Here is a 22884-nt window from a genome sequence, read left to right as displayed (position 1 = left end):
TATCACCCAAGTTTGAAGCCTCAGAGTCATCCCGGCCTCTTCATTCTCCTTCACCCCACAAAGTCAATCAGTGCATTTTATCATTTCCAAGTCTACATTTCTCACATTCATTCACCTCTTCTCTAGTCACAGACTCATGATTCTCATCACATATCACCTGAACTATTTCAAGGGCCTCCTAAAAAATGGTCTCTCCTCTTCAATCTATTCTCCACTCAGCCACCAAGGTAAATTTCCTGACTGTCACTTCCCTACTCAAATTCCAGTGACTTTCCTTATTGACTCGAGAATCAAATGTTATTTTTTTGTCTCTTTTTAATTACTATTTTATGTTCAATTTTCATATATTGGAGGCAACTGGGGTTAAGTGACTTTCCCAGGGTCACAGAGCCAATATGTGTTTGAAACTGGATTTAAACTCAGGTCTTCCTGACTCCAGGGCTGATGTTCTATCTACTACACAATCTAGCTGCCCCTTGTGTAAATTTTATGATGTGTATAATTATTATTATAGTAGTAAAGAGATATAATCTTTTAATATATAAATATACATTAGGATGGTACATAGACAAACTTTTCTTATTGACCATTTATCTATATGCTTATATTTAAAATCTTAGAAAGGCTTCCTTATGGTCCAATAATATTCTATTAGATTCAACTGGACTAATTGTTTAGCCACTCTCCAATTCTACTTTCTTTTCTTTTTTTTTTTTTTTTGTCATCTTGTTTCTCTCTTCTCTCGCTCCCACAAAAAGTGCTACCATGAATATGGAGCAATGTGACACAAAGAGCAAAGAGTCAGGAAGGTTTAGGTCCAAACCCCATTTCAGACAAAGACTAACTGTGATCCTTGGTCTCACGGGTCAATCAGTCTTGAGGAGCTCTGGGCAACTCTCCAAGAATATAAAGTTGTAGAAGGAAAAAAAGTAATTTAAAAAAAATGACTAGGAACAAAAGCATTGGAAAAAAGTCAATTGAGGAGAAAAAGAAGTCAGAAATAAAAAGCAATATTATTTTTCTTAAAATAGAAGGAATGATTGCCAAAAATCAATATAGTATCAATAACATGTATTCACGGATCCAGATTATTAGCAAAAATCTCTAAAAGAGTCAATTCAACCACAATTATTTTAGAACATTGACTTCACAACTATGTGTATTTCTCCATACTTAGCACAAAGAAGGCATGTAATAGATGCTTACTTATTGTCAGGGTGACACTTTTTCAGATCATGGGAGGGAAAAAAAAAAAAAATCAAAGCACCAAAATACAACCATTCTTCCTGAAAGAGCAAATGGGCTGATGAGAAAAGAAGAGTAGTGTTAGGCAGTGAGGAAGCCCAAAATTGACCCTCAGGACAGAGGAAGATGGAAGGAAGCTTTCCTCATCTTTCTGAATTAGAACAGTTCTCCCAGAAATAAGAAAAACATGAATGAAAAGATGATCACTACAAGGTTTATACCCACAAAGAAATCAAGTATAAAAGGAAAAGATCTACATGTACAAAAATATTTTTAGCAGTTGTTTTTGTTTGGTTTTGCAGTGGCAAAAATAAAAACAACCTTGGAAATTAAGGGATAGAATATATATATATATATATATATATATATATATATCAGTTTAGAAGTAGATGAAAAAATTGTGGCATATGAACGTAATGAAATACTGTTATGACATAAGAAAAGATGAAAGGAACAGATTCAGAAAAATAGCAATCTTTATGTATTATCTTATTTGATCCCCACAACAACCTTATGAGATTGGTGCTGTTATCCCCATTTTACAGATGACAGAACTGAGGCTGAGAGGTTAAATGCTTTGCCCAAAAAGTTGATGGAAAATGCAGCTTCATACTCTGTTTCCATTCTTTTAGTGTTGGGTTCTTAAGCCTTTTGGTACAGCCTCATTGTACTGAATGTGATTAGGTCACCATGAAACAAGCAAAGAAAAAGCATTGATAGCACAGGTTATAAAGGCTGCTGGTCTTTTTTCACAGCAATAGGGACTTAAGCTAGGAGCATTTCTTGACAGGGTGGTCTGACTGACAAGATCTGAACTGAAGTGATTGTCAGATTTTATCTGGAGATGCCTTTGGCGGTAATGTTAAGCTTTCAGTGCAGCAGAGAGTCCATGAGTAAATCTCTGAGCAAGGTTTGCAAGGTAGTAATGGCGTGATCATCTTTTTATTCCTTCCTCATTTCTGGGGGAACTATTCTAATTCAGAAAGATGAGGAAAACTTCCTCATGATACAACTTTTTCGGGACATAAAATTCTAAACTGCCTTTCAGAATTGTTAGAACAATCTAAAACACTCCCAATAGTGGATTAGTTATGTCTGCCTTTCTAGAGTCTCTTTGAAAATTAATTATTTTTATTTTTTGCCAGTTTGCTGAATGTGAAGTGAAACTACAGAATTGTTTTAAATCACATTTCTCTTATTAATAATTTGAAGCAAACCAAATTGGTTAACTACTTGCAATTCTTCTTTCCAATCTGTTTGCTCATATCCTTTGGTTGCGTCCACGAGAATTGCTCTTGAGATAACATTTATCTGTGTCAATTCCCTAACTTGGACATTAGCAAAAATAAAATACAAATATTTTTAAAATGAAATATGGAACAATCACAGAAACGCATTTTATAAAAGGGCACACATTGTAATGTCTAGAAACTGGAAAATGAATGGATGCCCATCAATTGGAAAATGGTTGGGTAATTGTGGTATATGAATGTTATGGAATATTACTGTTCTGTAAGAAATGACCAGCAGGATGAATACAGAGAGGCTTAGAGAGACTTACATGAACTGATACTAAGTGAAATGAGCAGAACCAGGAGATCATTATATACGTCAACAACGATACTGTATGAAGATGTATTCTAATGGAAGTGGATTTCTTTGACAAAGAGACTTAATTCAGTTTCAATTGATCAATGAAGCAGCTACACTCAAAGAAAGAACACTGGGAAATGAATGTAAACTGTTTGCATTTTTGTTTTTCTTCCGGGTTATTTTTACCTTCTGAATCCAATTCTCCCTGTGCAACAAGAGAACTGTTTGGTTCTGCACACATACATTGTATCTAGGATATACTATGATATATATTCAACATATATAGGACTGCTTGCCATCTAGGGGAGAGGGTGGAGGGAGAGAGGGGAAAAATCGGAACAGAAGTGAGTGCAAGGGATAATGTTGCAAAAAATTACCCTGGCATGGGTTCTGTCAATAAAAACTTATTTAAAAAAAAAAAAAGGAAAAAAAAAAGGGCACACAACATAAAAAGAAAAAACTGAGGTTAAAAACAAAGGCATCAAAAAAAATTAAAGCAAAATGATATAACCCTTACCTACCTTTCAGTCCAGCTCTTTTTGAACTATCTATTGTTAAAAGAACTTCTATTGCACTCTGACAATTATCAGACAATTTTTCTTCATCTTCAGGCCAAGGAATATCTACAAATAGAAGTAGATATACAGATCTGTCCATTGTTACTCAAATAAACAAAATATATTAGTAAAATAAGTCTTAATAGAAAAAAAATTTACCCCTTTTCAAAATATTCTGGAACACATGCTGTGGTGTTTCATCATTGAAGGGTGGAATTCCTGTTAGAAACTCAAATAAGCAAACTCCAAGGGCCCACCAATCTACTGCAGGACCTGAAATTTAAGGGGAAGTAAGATGAAATTGTAGTCAATTTCCGAGGTCAAAGCATAACTTTTCTTGAACTTTTTTTGACTAGATATGGGTTAGATATAGGTCAGTCAGTTTTTTCGAGTGAAATAATTCTCCTTTTATGTTTTCTTTCCTACTTTTAAGAGATTTGGATTTATCTACATCATTGAATGAGCAAAAGAAAAATTATTTCTTAGATGGGATTTAGTCATTTATGTTAACATCCTGCATATTCTTAATAGGGCATCTTTTATATGAAATTTAAGAGTTTGATGAAGTGATTGAGAATTAAAAAATCATTAAGAAATAAGAATTATAACTTGATCTACCCATTCTACTACTTTCCCTGTTGTTTATTTTTCTTGTTCTTTTATATTGTTTATATTCTTTTTCTGAAAATAATGATTAAAATCTAAGCACATAAAAGACAGGATATTAAAAATAAGTTTCTTCCCAAGTACTTTCCTCTATTTAACTCGTCAAACAATTTGTCATTATTCCAATATTGACTTAAGTAAGGTAGTTAAAAAATAAGGCAACCTCTGATTAGATATGCTAATATTGTTTTAGTTAACTCATTAGTTAAATCATTTTTAATAACTTGCTGTTTCAATTTAATTCAATTTGATTTTACAACAAAATCTCTTTACTTTGAGCCAATTTATAGGTGGAAAAATGTGAACTTTTTTTCAAGAACAGTTTCTACTTTTAATTACATGTAGCAATACACATTTGCCCAACACATTCATTCAAACTATGACTTTTAAATAATATTGTTATTGTCTAGTCATTTTTTTAATTGTATCAATGTCTTCTCGAGTCCATTTGGGGTTCCTTGGCAAAGATACTGGAATGAGTTGCCATTTCCTTCTCCATCTCATTTTACAGATGAAGTACTGAGGCAAACAGGGTTAAATGAAGTCTGAGACCAGATTTGAACTCAGGAATATGAACCTTCCTGACTTTAGGCTTAATACTATATCCACTGTGCAACTTAGCTGTCCGTATTTAGTACTGAGGGCTTCTACTTTAATGGATAAGTCAATTTTTATAGTATGCAAATTGTGTGCTAATAATGGATGCTTTTAATGTACCCCAAAAGTTATTTGGAAAAGTATTTCAAATAATGATAGCAAAATATGGCTTATATTTTCTTATTTTGTCTATTTTTGAAGAAGTCTGTAAATAAAGTAAACTTTTGCCCAGGCCCTATCTTAATTAGCACAGGATCTACATAAGAATTCTAATATACTACAGTGTTGAGATATGCAGAGATTAATTTACTTAAATTAATCAAAAGATAATTTCCAAAAAAATTATAATTTTAGTCAAGCAACTGCCACCATTTCATTATAAAAGCAGGCAAAGTAGTATGAAATGTGCCAATAGGATAAAAAAGTATGCAATTTAGAATGCTTTTGTACCTATGAGATATAATAATCTTACCTTCTCCCTAAAGCACATAAAATACAAATGTTTGTTAAGCTTTGGTTTCTTTTGGTTTCAGAGAAGCGCAATTCCCCTAAGTCTTAAGAGAGTTAGTAAACCATCTAAAGAAACACAAGAGATATTATTTCTATAGTTTTGAGTCTTGAAAAATATTACATTGAAATAAGAATAGGAAGCCTGGAAAAAGCACGTTTTAGTTTTTTAAAAAGAAATTAAAGCCCCTTTCCCAGCTAAGCCCAAATGCACTTTCATCAAAAATAAATGCATGGAAATCTACAGATATAGGCCATATATTTAGTCAAAGTTTAATAAGATCACAATTTTGGAAAATGTCATTAGTATGATCAATGTTGTCAAATACATTAGGTCATCCAGATAAATTGGGAGAATAACTTTATGTTTTCAAAACCTGGATACTAAGATGAAACCTACTTCTAAAATCTGAAATGATAAAATGAAATGTAAATTCTAGTACATTTCTTTTTTTTTTGAATGGTCGTGAAATCAAAGTGGATCTAGAATAATTTTCTAACTTCTCACTCTAGTTTGTTTGTCAGGTGTTCCCTTTATTACAAGGTGGGAAACTTGACTTACGTTATTATTACAATATGCTCTTATTTCTCTCCACAGAAGAAGACTCTTGCCATTACGATCCTATCTTAGATGCCTTACTACTCATGAAACAATAAGGTAGTTGACATGTATTTGAAAATTAAATTTAAAAAATCTCCTTAGTAATATGATCTAGTTATACTTTGACTATTCTGTTTAGTCAAATATACTTTATAAAAAGTTCACTCACCAGAAGTCAGAAATCCTGCATATAAGAGAACAGCAATTAGGCACAATATTTATAAATCCTGAGTAACACTATAGAGCTAATGAGAAAAACTTCAACCCTTCCTCATTCTTTCTGCCATATTAGTGTCACATAGTATCTTACACATTGTGGTAGAGTGGCTAGAGAGCACTGGGCCTAGAGTAGGAGAGACTTGAGATCAAATTAAGCCAAAGATACTAACTAGCTAAGTAATTTGGGTAAGTCATTTAACCTGTTTGTCTCAGTTTTCTCATCTGTAAAAGGGAGCTAAGAAGAACCTCCAACACTTATGAGTAGCAAATGAAATAATAATGACAAAGCCCTTAGTGAATGCCTGCCACATAATACATTATAAATGTTGGCTGTTACTATTACCATCATCAAGCTTTTACTTATGGGTCAATTGTTCTCTGAAATATAAATGCTGTTAAATCAACTAATTTGGTCATTTCAATAGTTTAAATAAAAACAAATGTTTTGCAAGTCATTTCCAATATAAAAAAGAAGTAATAAAACAACATCTTAATAGTTACAGTTAAGATAACTGAATGTACTACTAAAATAGGATCTTGCAAAGTTATTCTTTAAATTTTCTAGGACTGAATCAGAGAGTTGAATCTGGATTCTGAGTTCTATGCCTGCATTGACAGTAAAAAGGGAAGAGAACAAGCATTTGTTTAGCATGTACTGTGTGCCAGGCACTGAGCTAAGTAAATGTTTTATAAATATTACCTTGTTTGATTCTCAGAACAATGCTGGGAGGCAGGTACTCTCACTATCCTTTTAAGAGCTCATGAAACTGAGGCAGAAAGTGATTTAGCATCTTGCCCAGGATCATTTGGCCCAGTGGTTAAGTATAAAAACCCATTGGTACAATGGTCTAGGACAGCTTGATTCTTAGACCTGACTCTGTAATCCTAGACAAAGAATCATTCCTTTTAGAGAGAACTCAATTTCCTTATATATAAAATGAGAAATTATTTTTTCATTGTCTTCTCCAAAGTTCTTTCTAGCTTCAATCATAAATTAATCTAGTCTTTCTAAGAACTTTTTATCTAAAATCATAAGATCCTACAGATACAACTGTAAATGAATTTGGATGTCATCTAGTCCCTTTTAGAAGTGAAACTGAGGCCAAGGGAAAAATGACATGTTTGACATCAGCCAGGTATGTGACCTTTATAAATTGACTTTTTTATTTTGAAGCTCAAACCTAAAGGAGAATGAAATAATCCTATCCTTAAATACAAATAAGTAATCATAAATACTTCATTAATTGAATTTTTGTATCCTACCATGAGAACTGCTCAACAACAATTCAGGGGCCAAGTAGTCAGGGGTTCCAAGAATTCGTCCACCATCAACTGGGGCTGCTCCTCTTCTCACACTCTTTGGGGTTCGGTATGGAGTCCCTGACTTTGTCTGACGTGGAGTCTGCTACAAACAGTTTAAAAATCACAATAAAGGTCTTTAATAATTCTTTAATATTTAATATATTATATAGATAATATTATAGTACTTTGTCACTCCAACAGGAAATGAAAGTCACTAAATTATAGCCTTCCTATAAATAGTCAATATACAGCATTGTCTGAAAGAGAAGAAAGTGGATTCTTGAAATGACCTGATGCTCAATCAATTATGTTATTTTCAAGAATATCCTTAACCTCCATTTCTCAGTCTTTTCATCTGTATAATTAGCCAAGCTTTCAGATTTGCTGCAAACTAGTCTGTTTTAAGAGATAATTTAGGGGAAAGTGCTTTGTAAACCTGCAAAACCCTATATATGTACGTTTAAGAAGTGACATTTAAGATTACATGGTACTGCTGAACAGATTAGCCTATATACATTCACAAGATTTATATTTGTAAGAAGCAGAAAGAACATACTTGAGAATTAACTTCCCCAACAATAAGAACTATTAAAATATTAGGACTCATTAAAAAGGGAGCTAAATGAGTTATGGGGACAATGGAATAATTAGAAAGAGAAAGGAGTTAAGTAAAAGGTTACTTTTTACACATATATAGTGCTATGCAATTTTATAGACATTTTCTCAGTACTTTCACATGAATCATGTTATATGCTCTCTGTAACACAATATCCCCCTAAAATAGTCAGGAATCTCATTATTATTGCTATTTAATAGATAAGGTTGCTGAAACTCAGAAGCTGAGGGACTTGCTCAACTCACTGTGTTCATTTAGGCTTCATCAAGCTGCCTCTTAAAAGAGGGGGGGAAATGAATTTGTAAATAGATTGTTAGAAAGTGATTTTTAAAAAAGAATTTATATTTATGAATTGAATTATGAAAGAGTCATTTAACACAAGTCATTTAACTATCATTGCTTCTCCCCTCAAAAAAATAAAGGGAAAAAAAAAGGAGTAAGAAACAAATAGCTAATATACAAAGTATGCATGGTTACTGCTATTTGTCCTTTATTTTTCAGAGGACTAGTGACATCACAGGATGATGTTTGTGCAACTTTGTCTTTGTTAAATCCAATTTACACACAAGTTCAAAGTCATTAGTGCACTTTCTTGAAAAAGAACAAACTTTGTCATTTACCCATACCACTGGGGAAAATCTTCACATTTTCAGGGTAGACAACCTCCTAATTTTCTGATGGTTCTGAAGCCAGTTGGTTACCCTTGACCAGGGTTAGCCCATCTGCCAAATGGTTTCATTGATGTATGGCCACTGCACCCGCTACAGGTTCCTGGAGCAAAAGGGAGACTAGAGGACAGGTAGACTCCAAGGATGGATGAGCAACCCTAAAAAGCGCTCATGCAAGTCCTCACACCAGTAGTGCTGATCCTCCCTGAACGCCCCATACTTGAAGCAACAATGGAGCGGGAGACAACAGAGAATGCCTGAATTAATCTAGTCCTAGCTGTAATAAAGAGTTGCCCTGGAGAAGTAATTTAGGATCTTTGTATTTCAGTTTCTTCATCTGGAAAATGAGAATAGGATTTATTTACCTCATAGAATTATATCACTCAAAAAAGATTACGTGTTTTGCAAAAATGAAGTGGTATTATTGTATGTTATGAGGTAAATCCTTTTTTGCAAGAAAACTATTTTCACATTTTATGAGCTAAGTCCTTTTTGGCAATTAAAAGGTGAAATTCCACTAAAAAAATGATATTCTTACCTGATATGCCAAAGATGACTTATCTTTTTGAGCAGGAGTACATGACATGGGATAAGAACCAGTATAAGCATAGGAGATGTCCATTCTTTCCAAAGAAGCAATGCTAATTTTTGATGGTTCAGATGTATTGGATGTATTTATTTGACTGTTATAACTGCGAAAAAAGACAGCATTTTTCTTAAATAGATTGAATGCTTTCACCACTTCTGATGAGGAAGGGGCTAACATGTTGTAAAGTTTAGCATCCTGGATATCCTCTCTGGGCAAGTTATTTTCCTGACAGCTTGGCAGGTGTTCAATTTTTGATTCTTCAAAAGAGAATTCTTTAATACTTTTATCTTGATCTAAGGAGTAGTTTTCTAAAGAGCTTTCAATAACAGACATTCCAGGAAAAGATGTATCAGACTCCATACATATACTTTTCTGAGTTCTTTCATCATCAGAATATAGAAAACTGGAACTCAAAGAATCCCTCTTACTGTTTTTTTCACAGTCTTCATCTAGTTCACACATAAGATTTTTCTCTATCATCTCAGTAACTGAACTTTCTGGTGTCTGTTGCTCACAAACAGAACTGTTGTCAAAATTTTCCTTATCATAGCCAATTTGATGGCTTCTGTCTCCAGCCAACACAAGGCAGTGAATGTCAGATGTCAAACCTGTATCTTGCTTTGAATAAAAATCGATGTTATAACCACGTCTATATTCTGAACTGCTTTTTTTGTTCTGGATAATCTCTTCACAGGGGCTAGAATCAACTAATTTAAAGTTCCTCTTTAAGCCTTTTTTCTCTTCATGCTTCTTAACCATTTCATCTTTGCCGGAACCCACTAAAAAATGATGTGGCTGCTGGAAACCAGGCTCTACAGTTTCAGCACTCATGCAATTTTTATTTATTAAAAGCTCTTTTGCTTCCCAAACTTTATTTTCAGAAAGGCATTTTCTAACAAGATTTTTGGCTTCTGAAGTAATTGATGAAGCATTCCCAACATCAGCAGGCATAAAATTATTACTAACACCAATTGGAGAAATGGCTGACTCAAGATCCTTTTTTTTTAAACTTTTGGTTTCTTTAGCATTCACAAGGTTATTACTTGAAGAATTTTCCACTGCATCATTACTCATTTTCACAGCATCATCACTTTCCTTAAAAAAAAAAAAAAAAAAGTAAAATAAAATAATGAGAATTTAATAACTCCACTACAACTTTTGACAAATTATTTCACATTCCTTCTTTCTTTCAAAAACTACTGTTCATAGCTATGCCCAGAAAAAGAACTCTGGGAGATGACTAAAAACCATTACATTGAATTCCCAATCCCTATATTTATGCACACCTGCATTTTTGATTTCCTTCACAAGCTAATTGTACAATATTTCAGAGTCTGATTCTTTTTCTACAGCAAAATAACGTTTTGGTCATGTATACTTATTGTGTATCTAATTTATATTTTAATATATTTAACATCTACTGGTCATCCTGCCATCTAGGGGAGGGGGTGGGGGGGGGGTAAGAGGTGAAATTGGAACAAGAGGTTTGGCAATTGTTAATACTGTAAAGTTACCCATGTATATATCCTGTAAATAAAAGGCTATTAAATTAAAAAAAAAAAAAAAAAAAACTACTGTTCATCTACTACAAATTAGCCCTATGCTAAGCTTTGAGGGACACATGTCATGTGAAGTTTGATTATTTTCATTAGTGAGTTTACAATTTAGCTAGGAACACAGAACACAAAATACATATAAATGTGCAAATCACATAACTATCCTGTGGAAAAAAAGTCATTTCATGAGAGTTCAGTGTGCTTTCTGTGATTAGGGCAGGGAAAGATGATTCCCAAGTGGAAGGTTCAGGAAAGACTTCTTGAGAATGAACATTTAAGCTAGGCCTTGGAGGATACTAAGATTTTAAAATGGTAAAGAGAATGGTGTGTCTCAGAAACAGAAAACAGAATGAGCCAAGGTAGATAAAACAAAATGTTCCATGTATATAACTGATAGAGAGAAGTAAAGTTTGGATAAACAGAGGACATGTGAAGGGGATAAGCAGAAGATAAAGAACAGAGACATCAGATTGCAGAGGGCTAAGTCAGGCTAAAATTTGTGCCCCTGGAAGAGGAAACCACTGAAGGATTTTAAGCAGAAGATCTATACCAAAAAAAGATTAATCTGGCAATGTGGAAGAAATTAAAGGGTAGAGGCAGGCTAGAATATCTACCACAACAGCTAATAGATGAGTTCAAGAATACTTTAGCGAGCAATTTTGGAACTATGCTCAAAAAGTTATCAAACTGTGCATACCCTTTGATCCAGTAGTGTTACTACTGGGCTTATACTCCAAAGAAATCTTAAAGAAGAGAAAGGGACCCATATGTGGCAAAATGTTTGTGGCAGCCCTCTTTGTAGTGGCTAGAAACTGGAAAATGAGTAAATGCCCATCAATTGGAGAATGGCTGAATAAATTGTGGTTTATGAATATTATGGAATATTATTGTTCTGTAAGAAATGACCAGTAGGATGATTTCAGAGAGGCCTGGAATGACTTACATGAACTGATGCTGAGTGAAACGAGCAGAACTAGGAGATCATTATACACTTCAACAACACTATATGACGATCAATTCTGATGGACATGGCCATCTTCAACAATGAGATGAACCAAATCAGTTCCAATACACCAGTAAAGAACTGAACCAGCTATACCCAGTGAAAGAACTCTGGGAGATGACTATGAACCACTACACAGAATTCCCAATTCCTCTATTTTTGTCCACCTGTATTTTCGATTTCCTTCACAGGTTAATTGAACACTATTTCAAAGTCCGATTCTTTTTGTACAGCAAAATAACTGTATGGACATGTATACTTATATTGTATTTAATTTATACTTTAACATATTTAACATGTATTGGTCAACCTGCCATCTGGGGGAGGGGATGGGGGGAAGGAGAGGAAAAGTTGGAACAAAAGGATTTGCAATTGTCAATGCTGAAAAATTACCCATGCATATATCTTGTAAATAAAAAGCTATAATATAATAAGAATAAGAAAAGAATACTTTAACAATGAGAATGAGCAAGCAAACAATTTTATTAAGTGGGAAACTTTCCAAATAATACACTTATAGGGGATGGAGATAAGACCTAGACCTATTATATTACTGGCACAAGAAGCCTTACACACATTTCTTTCTCCAATTCAGGATCATTATATTCTCTGGACCTTATAGTCCTAGACCTGCTTGGACCATTGAAAAGTTAAGTGATCTTCCCAGGGGCCAGTACATGTCAAAGGTGACAGTCGAACCCAACCTTCATTATGCTAGGCTGACTGGAGTTAGGACAAAGGTATCTCAATATTTTATCACTCTATGAAATTTACTTTGAACTGGAGCTGCGATTTTGTCAATATAGGAAATTCCTCCTTATCAGTTCAATCCAGCACATGCTCTGTAAACTACAGTTCTTCAGATAGTTAGCTGCATAGTATTTAATCATAATTAAATGATTATTCAGCTTCCTCAAGCAACAGCTAGTATGTTGAGGCAGAAGTAATACCTGAATCCAGGTCTTCCTGACTCAAAGCAGATTGTCTATCCATGTTGGATTGTGGTAAGTATGCTGTCCACTCATAAGGTAGTCTTAAAGATTATTCTGATTTTACTTTAATAAAATTCAGAATTAATACTTAAACATAAAACAAATTAATGTAAAATAAAATTGAGAAAAAAATCTTGCTTAAATAATTATCCTAAATAAATTTTGAGAGAATAATTGTATTAAATTAGTGGTTAAAAGCCCTCTGGAGTAGAGAAAGTGATCACTGGGCTAAGGATGTAGAATTAGGTGCCTCTTCATAATCTTTCTTTGTTGAGGGTAAAGATTCTCATTCTTTTAGCTTCTCATGGTTTGTTTTTTCTCTGTTGTTATGAGGAAAGAAAATCTCATTATTAGCTACAGCTGCAGTATCTCTGATAATAAAACAAAACTGCACCTTATTTAATTTTATTTTTAAATGTTGCCCTTAGAAATCACAAGTTACACGTCAGTGTACTTATGATAAAATATAATCTGTATTAATAGACACAAATAGACAAATTGGGAGAAGAAAAAATATATAGAGTCTAATAAACATCTACAGACTGTGATTTATCTACTATTCTTTTTAATATTTATAGAGACCATATGAATTTTTATTTAAAGGTATAGAGCTCTCACAACAATTGCATGGAAGGTATGAGATAAGCTCAAGGCATTGTACATTAAGAATATGAAATCTTAAAAAAAAAAAAAAGAATATGAAATCTTAGCCTATAGGTGAAACAACATCAATTTAACATTTTTAAAGTTTATAATCTATCACAATCATTCAAATTTAAACTAGGAATATTTAACTCAAATTTTTTTTCCCCAGAAAATAGAAGATAAAAAACTATTTTATCCAACATCAGTCTTATACAGAATAGAACAATCTGAGAATAAACTGAATGATCAGAAAACAAAGAATATTTATCGTGTAAGTTAAATATGAATAGCTATGCAGTATACCACTATGACTTACATGATATACACATTATTACTAGAGGGAAGGGGGAGGGGAAATGCTACTTTAACCTGGTTATCTTGCTCCCATCTGGGGCTGCTGCAGCACTCAGACTCCAAACTAGACACAAAAGTTTGAGACTGGCTACTGGTACTAGAAGTACCAAGAGTATTTCTGGATTGTATTAGATTAGGAGTCAAATACTTCACAGGCATCCCAGGGTTTAAAACAGCAGTATCAAGACCTTGAAATGAAAAAATATTAAAAGTTCATGTATTTCAACATTAAAGTTCAAAGTTTATGCTTACATTTCTTTTGTTCTAATCTAACTGGACTTCTCCTTTTGCCTACAATCAATACAATAAAATCATCTATGTTAGAAATAGAACTACTTTCTATTAGAACAATAACATATAAACAAAAAACTAGACTTCTTTTTTTTGTCAACTACACACATTGGCTAATATGTGTACAATTTAATAAATATACTCATGAAGACTGGTAAATTATTTAGAAGCTAAAAAATAATCATGAAAATCCAAAGTTAAATCAAGAGTCTGTTAGTAGAGACAAATATCATTAGTCTAAATCAAGACTAATCAACTGGTTTGTTTTACCCTAATTTTCTTCACTCTTTCCCAGCCATTCTCCTAGGAAAAGCTGTCTAAAGTCCCATATCTCAAAAGCCTCTCCTCTCTCATCACTGTAATCTGGCTTTCAATTTTATCATTCAACTGAATCTTCTCTCTAAAGTTACCAATGATCTTTTAATTGTCAAATTCAATGACATTTTCTTGACTATCATCCTTCTTGACTTCTTTGCATCCCCTGACACAACAATGGCACTTTTCTTTTTGATATTCTCTTCTCTTGAGATTTTTGAGTCACTGCTGTCCCTTGATTCTCTGAATTTCTATCCACCTGATCCTCTGTTGAATCTTCATGCAGATAATATGCACTAAAGGGGACTACCTTCCCTTCCTGCTATGGGTTATTCTTTTCTCTCTCTGCACTATTTCATTTGGTGATTTCAAGAACTTCTATGGAATGAATTATCTTCTCTAACAGAATGTAATTCTCAGATGTATTTTTCCAGTCCTAACCTCCCCTGAAATTCAGTCTCACATCTCCAACTACCCATTAGACATCTTTTACTATAAATTTTACAGACATCTCAAATTCAACATATCCAAAAATGAACTTACTCTAAAACCCTTCCCACTTTGTAACTTCCATAATAGTGTCAAAGATACTACCATTCTCTCAGTCATCCAAGCTCTTAACCTGGATTCCTCATTTTTTCTCATTTCCCCATACTCAATCTGTTGCCAAATCCTGTCAATTCCATCTTCACAAAATCTCTCCTTCCTTTTGTTTTTTTTCTGTAGTGTTAAAAGCAAGTTCACTTCATTATCTTGTCAATTTTTTTTTAAAATAGCTTTTTATTTTTCAAAATACGTGCAAAGATAGTTTTCAACATTCATTTTTGCAAAACCTCATATTCCAAAATTTTCTCCCTCCTTCCCTCCCCCTAGACAGCAAGTAATCCAATATAAGTTAAACACATGCAATTCTTCTAAATATATTTTCACATTTATCATGTGGTACAAGAAAAATCAGATCACAAGAGGAAAAAAATGAGGAAATAAAGAAAAAAACTAGCAAGCAAACAACAAAAGAGGTGAAAATATTATGTGTTTAATCCACATTCAGTATCCATTTTCTTCTCAATGGATGAGGATGGCTCTTTCCATCACAAGTCTATTGAAATGTCTTTGAATTATTTCTCAAGTGTATTCTTAAAGACATTTATTTTTAACATTTTTTAAATATTAAAGACCAAATTCTTTCTTAATCTTCAGTCTCTTCCCCATGCATTGAGAAGACAATATGATATCAAATTATACACAGGTCAACCAAAACATTTCCTTCTTAGCCATGATATTAAAAAAAAAAAAAAATCAAGAAAATGGGAAATATATGTTTTAATCTACTTCTCTTTCTGAAAGCTGAAAGCAATTTTTTCATTATGATTCCTTTGGAATTGTCTTGGATCACTGTATTGATCAGAATAGCTAAATCTTTCACTTTTGAATATTGTTACAATATTGCTGTTATTGTATGCAATATTCTCCTAGCTCTGTTCAATTTATTTTGCATCAGTTCATAAATATATTCTCTGGCTTCCTTGGCTTTCACTGCCCTCTCATTCTAGCACAATAGTATTCCATCACAATCATATATCACAACTTGTTCAGCCATCTCCAATTGATGGGCATCCACACCACCTCAAAAAGAGTCACCATAAATATTTTTGTACAAATTAAGTTTTTCCCTCCTTTTGAGATAAAGACCTAAAAATGGTCAAATTATGGTATGTCCAGCTTTATATTCCTGTGAATGAATATACTTCCAAATTGTTCTCCAGAATGGAAAAACCAATTTACACATCTACTAACAGTACCAATTTTATCACATGCCCTCCAACATTTATTATTTTCTTTTTCTGCCATGTACTGATAGGTATGAGGTGGTGCCTCAGACTTGTTCTAATTTGCACCACTCTAATCTGTAGTGATTTAGAGCATATGATTTTTGAAAACTTTGATTTTTTTCTTCTGAAAACTGCTTTTTCATATCCTTTGATCTTTTAACAAATGGGAAATAACTCTTATTTTTATAAACTTGGCTCAGTGCCTATATATTTGAGAAAAAAAGCCTTTATTAGAGAAACTTGCTGCAAATCCCTCTTCTTGGTTCTTGCTTTCCTTCAATTATGGCTGTAATGGGTTTGCTTATGCAAAGTCCTTTTAATTTCATGTAAACAAAATTATCCATCTTACTTCCCATGATCCTCCCTATCTCTCATTTGGTCATAAATATCTCCTTTATCTATATATCTAATAACTAATATTTTCCATGCTCCTCTAATTTACTTATATTGACTTTTATGCCTAGTTTCTGACAAACTGTTTTCCAGTTTTCCCAACAATTTTTGTCAAAAGATGAGTTTCCGTCTTAAAATTTTGGAATTTTTCGTTCACTAAATACAAGATTACCATAGTCTCTATTCCTCTGATTTATCATTCTATTTCTTAACCATTACTACATTATTTTGATGATTACTATTTTATTGTTGTTTTTACAAGGCAAGTGACTTGCCCTGGGGTCACACACCCAGATTTGAACTCAGGTCTTCCTGACTTTAGGGCTGGTACTCTCTCCACTGTATCATCTAGCTGCTCCCTATGTGTAATGGGCTGAAAACTCTGAGCAGATGCACCGAGATCAGAGCACTTAAGGCCAGTTACCAATTGGACAATACTCTACACTAGTATATGCCTGGAGAAAGAAGGGCCCTGCCCACTACGCTGTGCAAGCTTGATCTCTTGTATAGGAGATTGGGTGGAGTAAGACTAGCAAAGGGGTGAAGTGAGAAAGCCAGAGTCACTCCTGGCAGATTCTTGTCCAATTGCTCTCACTTCATATCACCATTCTGTTCATGTCCACAAAGAATAAAGATTAAGGACTTTTGCTTATGCTGACTCCAGCTGATTCTAAAGTATCCAGGGTGCTAACGTAGTCATCACACCTATGATTACTACTTTGTAATATAATTTGAAATTTGATGCTGTTGGGGCAGCTTGGTGGCGCAGTGGATAGAGCACCAGCCCTTTAGTCAAGAGGACCTGAGTCCAAATCTGACCTCAGACACTTAAAACTTCCTAATTGTGTGACTCTGGGCAAGTCACTTAACTGCAATTGTCTTAGCAAAAAGAGAGAAAGAAAGTTGAAACTAATTTGTAATACTAATACAAAAAGAGTATATATATTATATATTATTATATATTATATTATATATAATATATATTACATATAATTATATATATTGTATAATATATTAATATATATTATATATATTTTAATATAAATTGTATTAATAATACAATGAGATGATTCAGGCCAATTCCAATAGACTTGGTTTGGAGAGAGCCACCTGCAGCCAGAGAGAGGACTGTGGGGATTGAGTGTGGATCATAATATAGCATTTTCATCTTTTTTATTATTGCTTGCTTGGCTTTTTTCTTTCTCATTTTTCTTCCTTTTTGATATGATTTCTCTTGTAGAGCATGATAATTGTGGAAATATGAATACAAGAATTGCATAAGGTTTTTTTTTTTTTTGGAGAGGAAAAGGATGGAGCAAAGGGAGGGAGAAAAATTTGAAACACAAGGTTTTGAAAGAGTAAATGTTGAAAGCTATCTTTGCATGTATTTTGAAAATAAAAAATATTTGAAAAAAAAATTTTTTTAAGTAATTAAAGAAATGATATGTAGAAATATCACTGCTCCTGAAAAGAGAAGCATAGAATTTGAGCTAAAAAGATCTTTACTGATAATTTTTCCAAGTTCTTCCTAATTTGTTAGTCTACTATTCTTAAAGAACTTGCAAGATTCATCTGAATAAAGTCTACTGAAAATTTAAAGTTCAGCCATACACTTAGGGAATGAGTGTGCATAAATCTTTAAGGACATCAGAAGAGCAGGTGACCTCAAAGATAAGGATTAATGATATACATGAAGTTTTTTCTGCTATGTAAGCAAAAGTAATCTAATCTAAGATTGCACTGCTGTCAAAGACAAACTGCAACCCTCAAATGGATATGGACATGTGTTTCAGCAAGGAACAAATTTCGACAGAAACCTTTTCAAATATTTTTCTCAATTAATGGATACCAATAGTACGATTTCTATTACATAGAAGTTCATGAAATTTCTTGACATCAAAAAAAAGTAGCTATACCAAAAATGCAAGTAATCACTGACATAGCAGATAGCATCGCATTTGATGAGTGGTTCCTAAAAACATATGCAGATTATGAGAGAGCTTTCCTCTAACTCTAAAAACACTGTCAAACTGTTGCCCTAATAAAATGACCACAAGGTATATCAAAAGATATTTATGTATACAATTTGATTGAAAGACTACTCCAAATATCCTCAAACATTTAAAATATTATTATTATTATTTATTAGAGATTTTATCTTTTTATAGCGTTTGAACATCTCACGTGTAATGTAAGTTATAAATTGTTTGCTTGGTGTACTTATATATACTCACATGATTGAAGAAGTTTACTTGAACATAAAGCATTATCCTTTTGATCTATAGACATTGGACAAGGAAAATCCTTAGAAACTTGTGAAATTTCAGATACAGGGCTTGACATAGCTTCAACCGTTTCTTCCATTTTCTCATCATTTGGTGTATACTATAAAAAACAAGAACAATACAAAAACCATCGTATTGTTGAAAATCAAGCAGGACAACTATAGTTAAATATACAAAAATATTAAAGTTTGCTAGAATTCTCTGATGCACTTAAAAATTTATTTGTTTTAATCAAATGTTTTTTAAAGTATGAGAGTTAAACCTTTAAAAATGTTTAAATGTGTTCAGAAGGGATTGGGTTACACAGATTTTTTTAGTCAAACACTTACAAATCCTAGAGAGCTGATGAGAGATAAAACTTGTCCGGGAGTTCTTGAATAATCTTGTTTGGGTTTAGCCATTGAGGGTGTTGTAAGAATATCCAACATATTAATTTCTAAATAAGTAAAAAGAAATGTTACTATATTAATTCGTTAAAAAATACTCATTTGTCACCAAGTCAATAGTCACTTAACTTGAAAAACCCAATATATAACAAACCCTCTAAAAAACCTATTTTGCATGTCAGAAGTCAGTATGTCACAAAGAAAAAGAATATGTTAATCAATTTACTGAATAATTGATATGACCAAGTTTTTCTCCTAAATGAACAATTAATTCAAACTGAAATTCTCAGTTATTTGTGAGTACTAGAGCATTCAAAAACTAGGGAACATTTGCTTAATTATATGCTATATACCTTGAAAAATCATTTTGTGCAATAACTTTTTAAAATTATGACATTCATTGTTATTAAATGGATCATTATGACGCTGAGGGTAACTGATTTTTCTACTTTTATTCATCCTTCACATTTATGAATTAGTACTAATGTACACAGAAACATTAATACATGGTATCCACTACCATCCAAAGGACTCCAAAGTCACATACTTTAATGAATTAATAATTTCTATGGAATAGATATTATCTCCTGGACAGACCTAGAAATATTCAAGGAATTGGATTCTGCAGAGTATCTTTCTCTGAACAAAGTTAATGGTCATCATTTATCAGTAATGATCTTAAATGAAATATCTACCTTTGGAGATTTAAGATTAGGAAGTAAGCATTTCCTCATGACTCATCTTTAGTGGAGGAAGATAGCATTAGAACTTTCCCCTACACCTTGCAGTGAATAATCTTTGGGTTCCTCACAAGTGTCAACTAACAAAGAAAAAAGTCAAAAAATAAAATATAACTAAAAATATTTGTGTTTTTTTCTTAGCTTACCAAATATTTTCTTACCTCTATTCAAAGCAACCTTGGAAAGGCCAAAATCTGTCAGTTTAATATGACCCTCATTAGAAATAAGCATATTATCTGGTTTCAAATCCCTGCATATTCAAAAAAATTACAGTCTAAAGTTAGTTGGTAGGTTAAAGTTAAAATGTACATACAAATCTCTTGAAGAAAATGGAAAGCAATTCATAGATACTGGCAAGGTCAGCTTTTTAAGATTTAAAAGTCTTCTCACCTGCTCCAAAACACATGCATTTTGCAATCTACCTTTCTAAAACTGCACCCTGAGCAAGTCACCTAACCCCAATTATCTCACAAAAAATTAAATTAAGTAATTTAAGTATAATCCCACTTAAAAAGCACTAGATAAATGATTACATCTCAATAAAAAACATTCTCTGTATCTGCCATTTTACATATATCTAAACTGAGATATGTTTATTGATGCCATCCTGAATATTAGGTTCCAAACCAAATTTACCTATATAATTCTTCCCATATCTCTCTAGAGGATACAAAAGAGCAGAAATAAAGTGAAAAAAAAAAAAAAGAAGAAAAAAAAAGAAATACAAGTAAGCTGACAACAGAACTGTTAAATTAAAGAAATGATACAAAAACTAAGAGATTTTGCTCTATCACATCTATTTCACTAAACACAACAGACTAGCTAGGTTAGTGCAAAGTCCTGTAGGAGGCAGCAAAATCAAAGTCCCTATAACCCTAGGAACAGTTCCAAAGCAGCAATGGAGGAGTGTTGCAGAACAGGCAACTTTAAGATAATAGAATAATGAAGAGTAAATTCCCAAATTGGGCCAGTCTGCTACTGGACTTTTGCATCCCCAGCTACATAGGCAAATATTTTTATGTATTAGAAGCAATTATATAGTAATTATATAGCAATTATATACTATATAGTATAGTAGTTTATGCTACAATATTACATTATTGGGTGAATATTTACAAAGATTTAAATTAAATCAGTCCTTACCTGTGGATTATTCCATGTCTATGAAGGTAATCTAGAGCTAGTGCTACTTCAGAAATATATTTTATTGCCATTTCTTCATCAAAATAACCATATATATGTAAGAGAGATTTGACATCTCCACCAATTAGATATTCCATCACCTGTCACAAAAGCATTTGTGTATTTTAAAGTAAAAAATTAGTTATTTTAAACTTATTAATCATCTAGCATTATAATTTGCAATTAAAGTTTATTATAACATTTAGTTACATGATGAAGTACTATACTGTAGCACATCTATGTAGTTTAATATACAATATGCAAATAATTATGCATATCATCAAACTGATGCCATAATAGAAATTTTAAAAGAATGAGATACAGATGAAATAATACTTGATCCTAGAGTTAATAGGAGGCCACTGAAGTTTAATGAATAAGAAAATGACAAGGTCAAACTCTTACTTTAGGAAATTCATTTAGACAGCTATGTTAAGGATTAATTGGAGAGAGGAGAGACTTGAGCCAAGTAAGAGGCTCTTGTAATAGTTCAGAAAAAAAGCAGCAAATTTTTAAACTAGGGTAGTGGTTACACAAATAGAAAGAAAAGGATAGATGAAAGAGCTATATTCAAAACAGAAATGACAAAATTTGGCAACTGAGTAAATATACAGGATGATGGAGAACAAGGAATTCTTTGACGTGACGCTGCAGTTGTGACTCTGGATGTGACTGGAAAGATGATTCTGTCCTCACAGTAATAGTGAAATTCAAAAGAGAGACGGATTTTAGAGGGAGGGTAATGTAAAGATGTCTGTGATGAAGACGAAGACTGAAACTCATCCAAGCTTGTTTATCCTGTGTGTGTAACTCACTCTCCCCCTCTCAAAAGGAAAAGGTAGAGGACCTTCTAAGAATACCTGCAACAGCCACAAAGCTATTCACAGGCAGTTTCTTCCCAGTGGAGCCTGAAAAGCTGCTGCTGTGCACACTTAGATTATTAACTATAGGAAGGGGTCAACAACAGGATAAAAAGGGGGAATTTTGGAGCCTGAATAGCGGGAGGATCAGAGTGAAGATGTGCTGGAGATACATATAGTTGTGTTGAGAGAAATCCCATCATTAATTATTATGGGGAAGGTGACATGCAAAACATCTTGCCACTCTCCAGTTAGGGTCAGGCCATCGAACCATCTTTGGACACTTGGGGAACTGAAGGGATTAGGACAAAAAGAAGTGTGGGAATTGAGTGGAGCACACTGACTCCACGTTATGACAATTCTGAAGCCAGATCAGCTTCCTTTTTATTCAATTTTGGGGTTAGTCCAATTTCTCTCTTGTGAGAAAACTTTATTCAATTGTGGGAATTGGGAGAAAACCTTACTGTACTGTTTAACTCTATGGTTGAGAAGCTGGACCACTTCTATCTTCTGTTTAGAGGCTCTTAACTAAGGACATAGGTAATGGTGATCAGAAACTCAGTCAGATCAACCAATGCAGAGTTTTCTCAAGAAAACCCACGTTTTACCTGAAAACTAGTCCCATACTGATTAATCAATTATTGTTTACTTTGGGAAAGACACCTCTTTTTCTGAATTCAGGGAATTACAACCTGTTTATTCAAACTTCCGATTTGGAAATCTTTCATACAATTAGAAATCTAATTACCTAATGTTGTATTACTGCCTTTTAGTTAATTGGACTTATTTGATTGTTTTTAATTTATAAAAGGCTGTATTCCCTGTTTTTGGAATCCAATGCCAAAGCTGAGAAAGCTATGATCCCAATTTGTTAGCAAAAAAAAAAAAAA

General features: G+C 33.0%; 1 protein-coding gene across 6 annotated transcripts in view; it reads right to left on the bottom strand.

Moving 5' to 3' along the window:
- MASTL (microtubule associated serine/threonine kinase like) overlaps positions 1–22884 on the bottom strand; it is a 32302-nt gene that overhangs the window by 2898 nt on the left and 6520 nt on the right. For 3 of the 6 annotated variants that reach the window (XM_031939820.1, XM_031939824.1, XM_031939826.1), the window contains 10 exons: positions 21096–21235; positions 20114–20202; positions 19156–19262; positions 18776–18926; positions 13726–13898; positions 9110–10255; positions 7249–7390; positions 5936–5950; positions 3555–3668; positions 3360–3461 (listed from right to left, as the gene is read on the bottom strand). In XM_031939820.1, coding sequence (XP_031795680.1) covers positions 3360–3461; positions 3555–3668; positions 5936–5950; positions 7249–7390; positions 9110–10255; positions 13726–13898; positions 18776–18926; positions 19156–19262; positions 20114–20202; positions 21096–21235 — 2179 coding nt within the window. The remainder of the gene's footprint in view (positions 1–3359; positions 3462–3554; positions 3669–5935; positions 5951–7248; positions 7391–9109; positions 10256–13725; positions 13899–18775; positions 18927–19155; positions 19263–20113; positions 20203–21095; positions 21236–22884) is intronic. The other 3 variants (XM_031939821.1, XM_031939823.1, XM_031939822.1) reach the window with 3 other exon arrangements.

This window comes from Sarcophilus harrisii, chromosome 5 (genome assembly GCF_902635505.1).
Source record: "Sarcophilus harrisii chromosome 5, mSarHar1.11, whole genome shotgun sequence".
Classification (NCBI taxonomy): Eukaryota; Metazoa; Chordata; class Mammalia; order Dasyuromorphia; family Dasyuridae; genus Sarcophilus; species Sarcophilus harrisii.
This window is presented reverse-complemented; position numbering and strand designations above follow the sequence as displayed.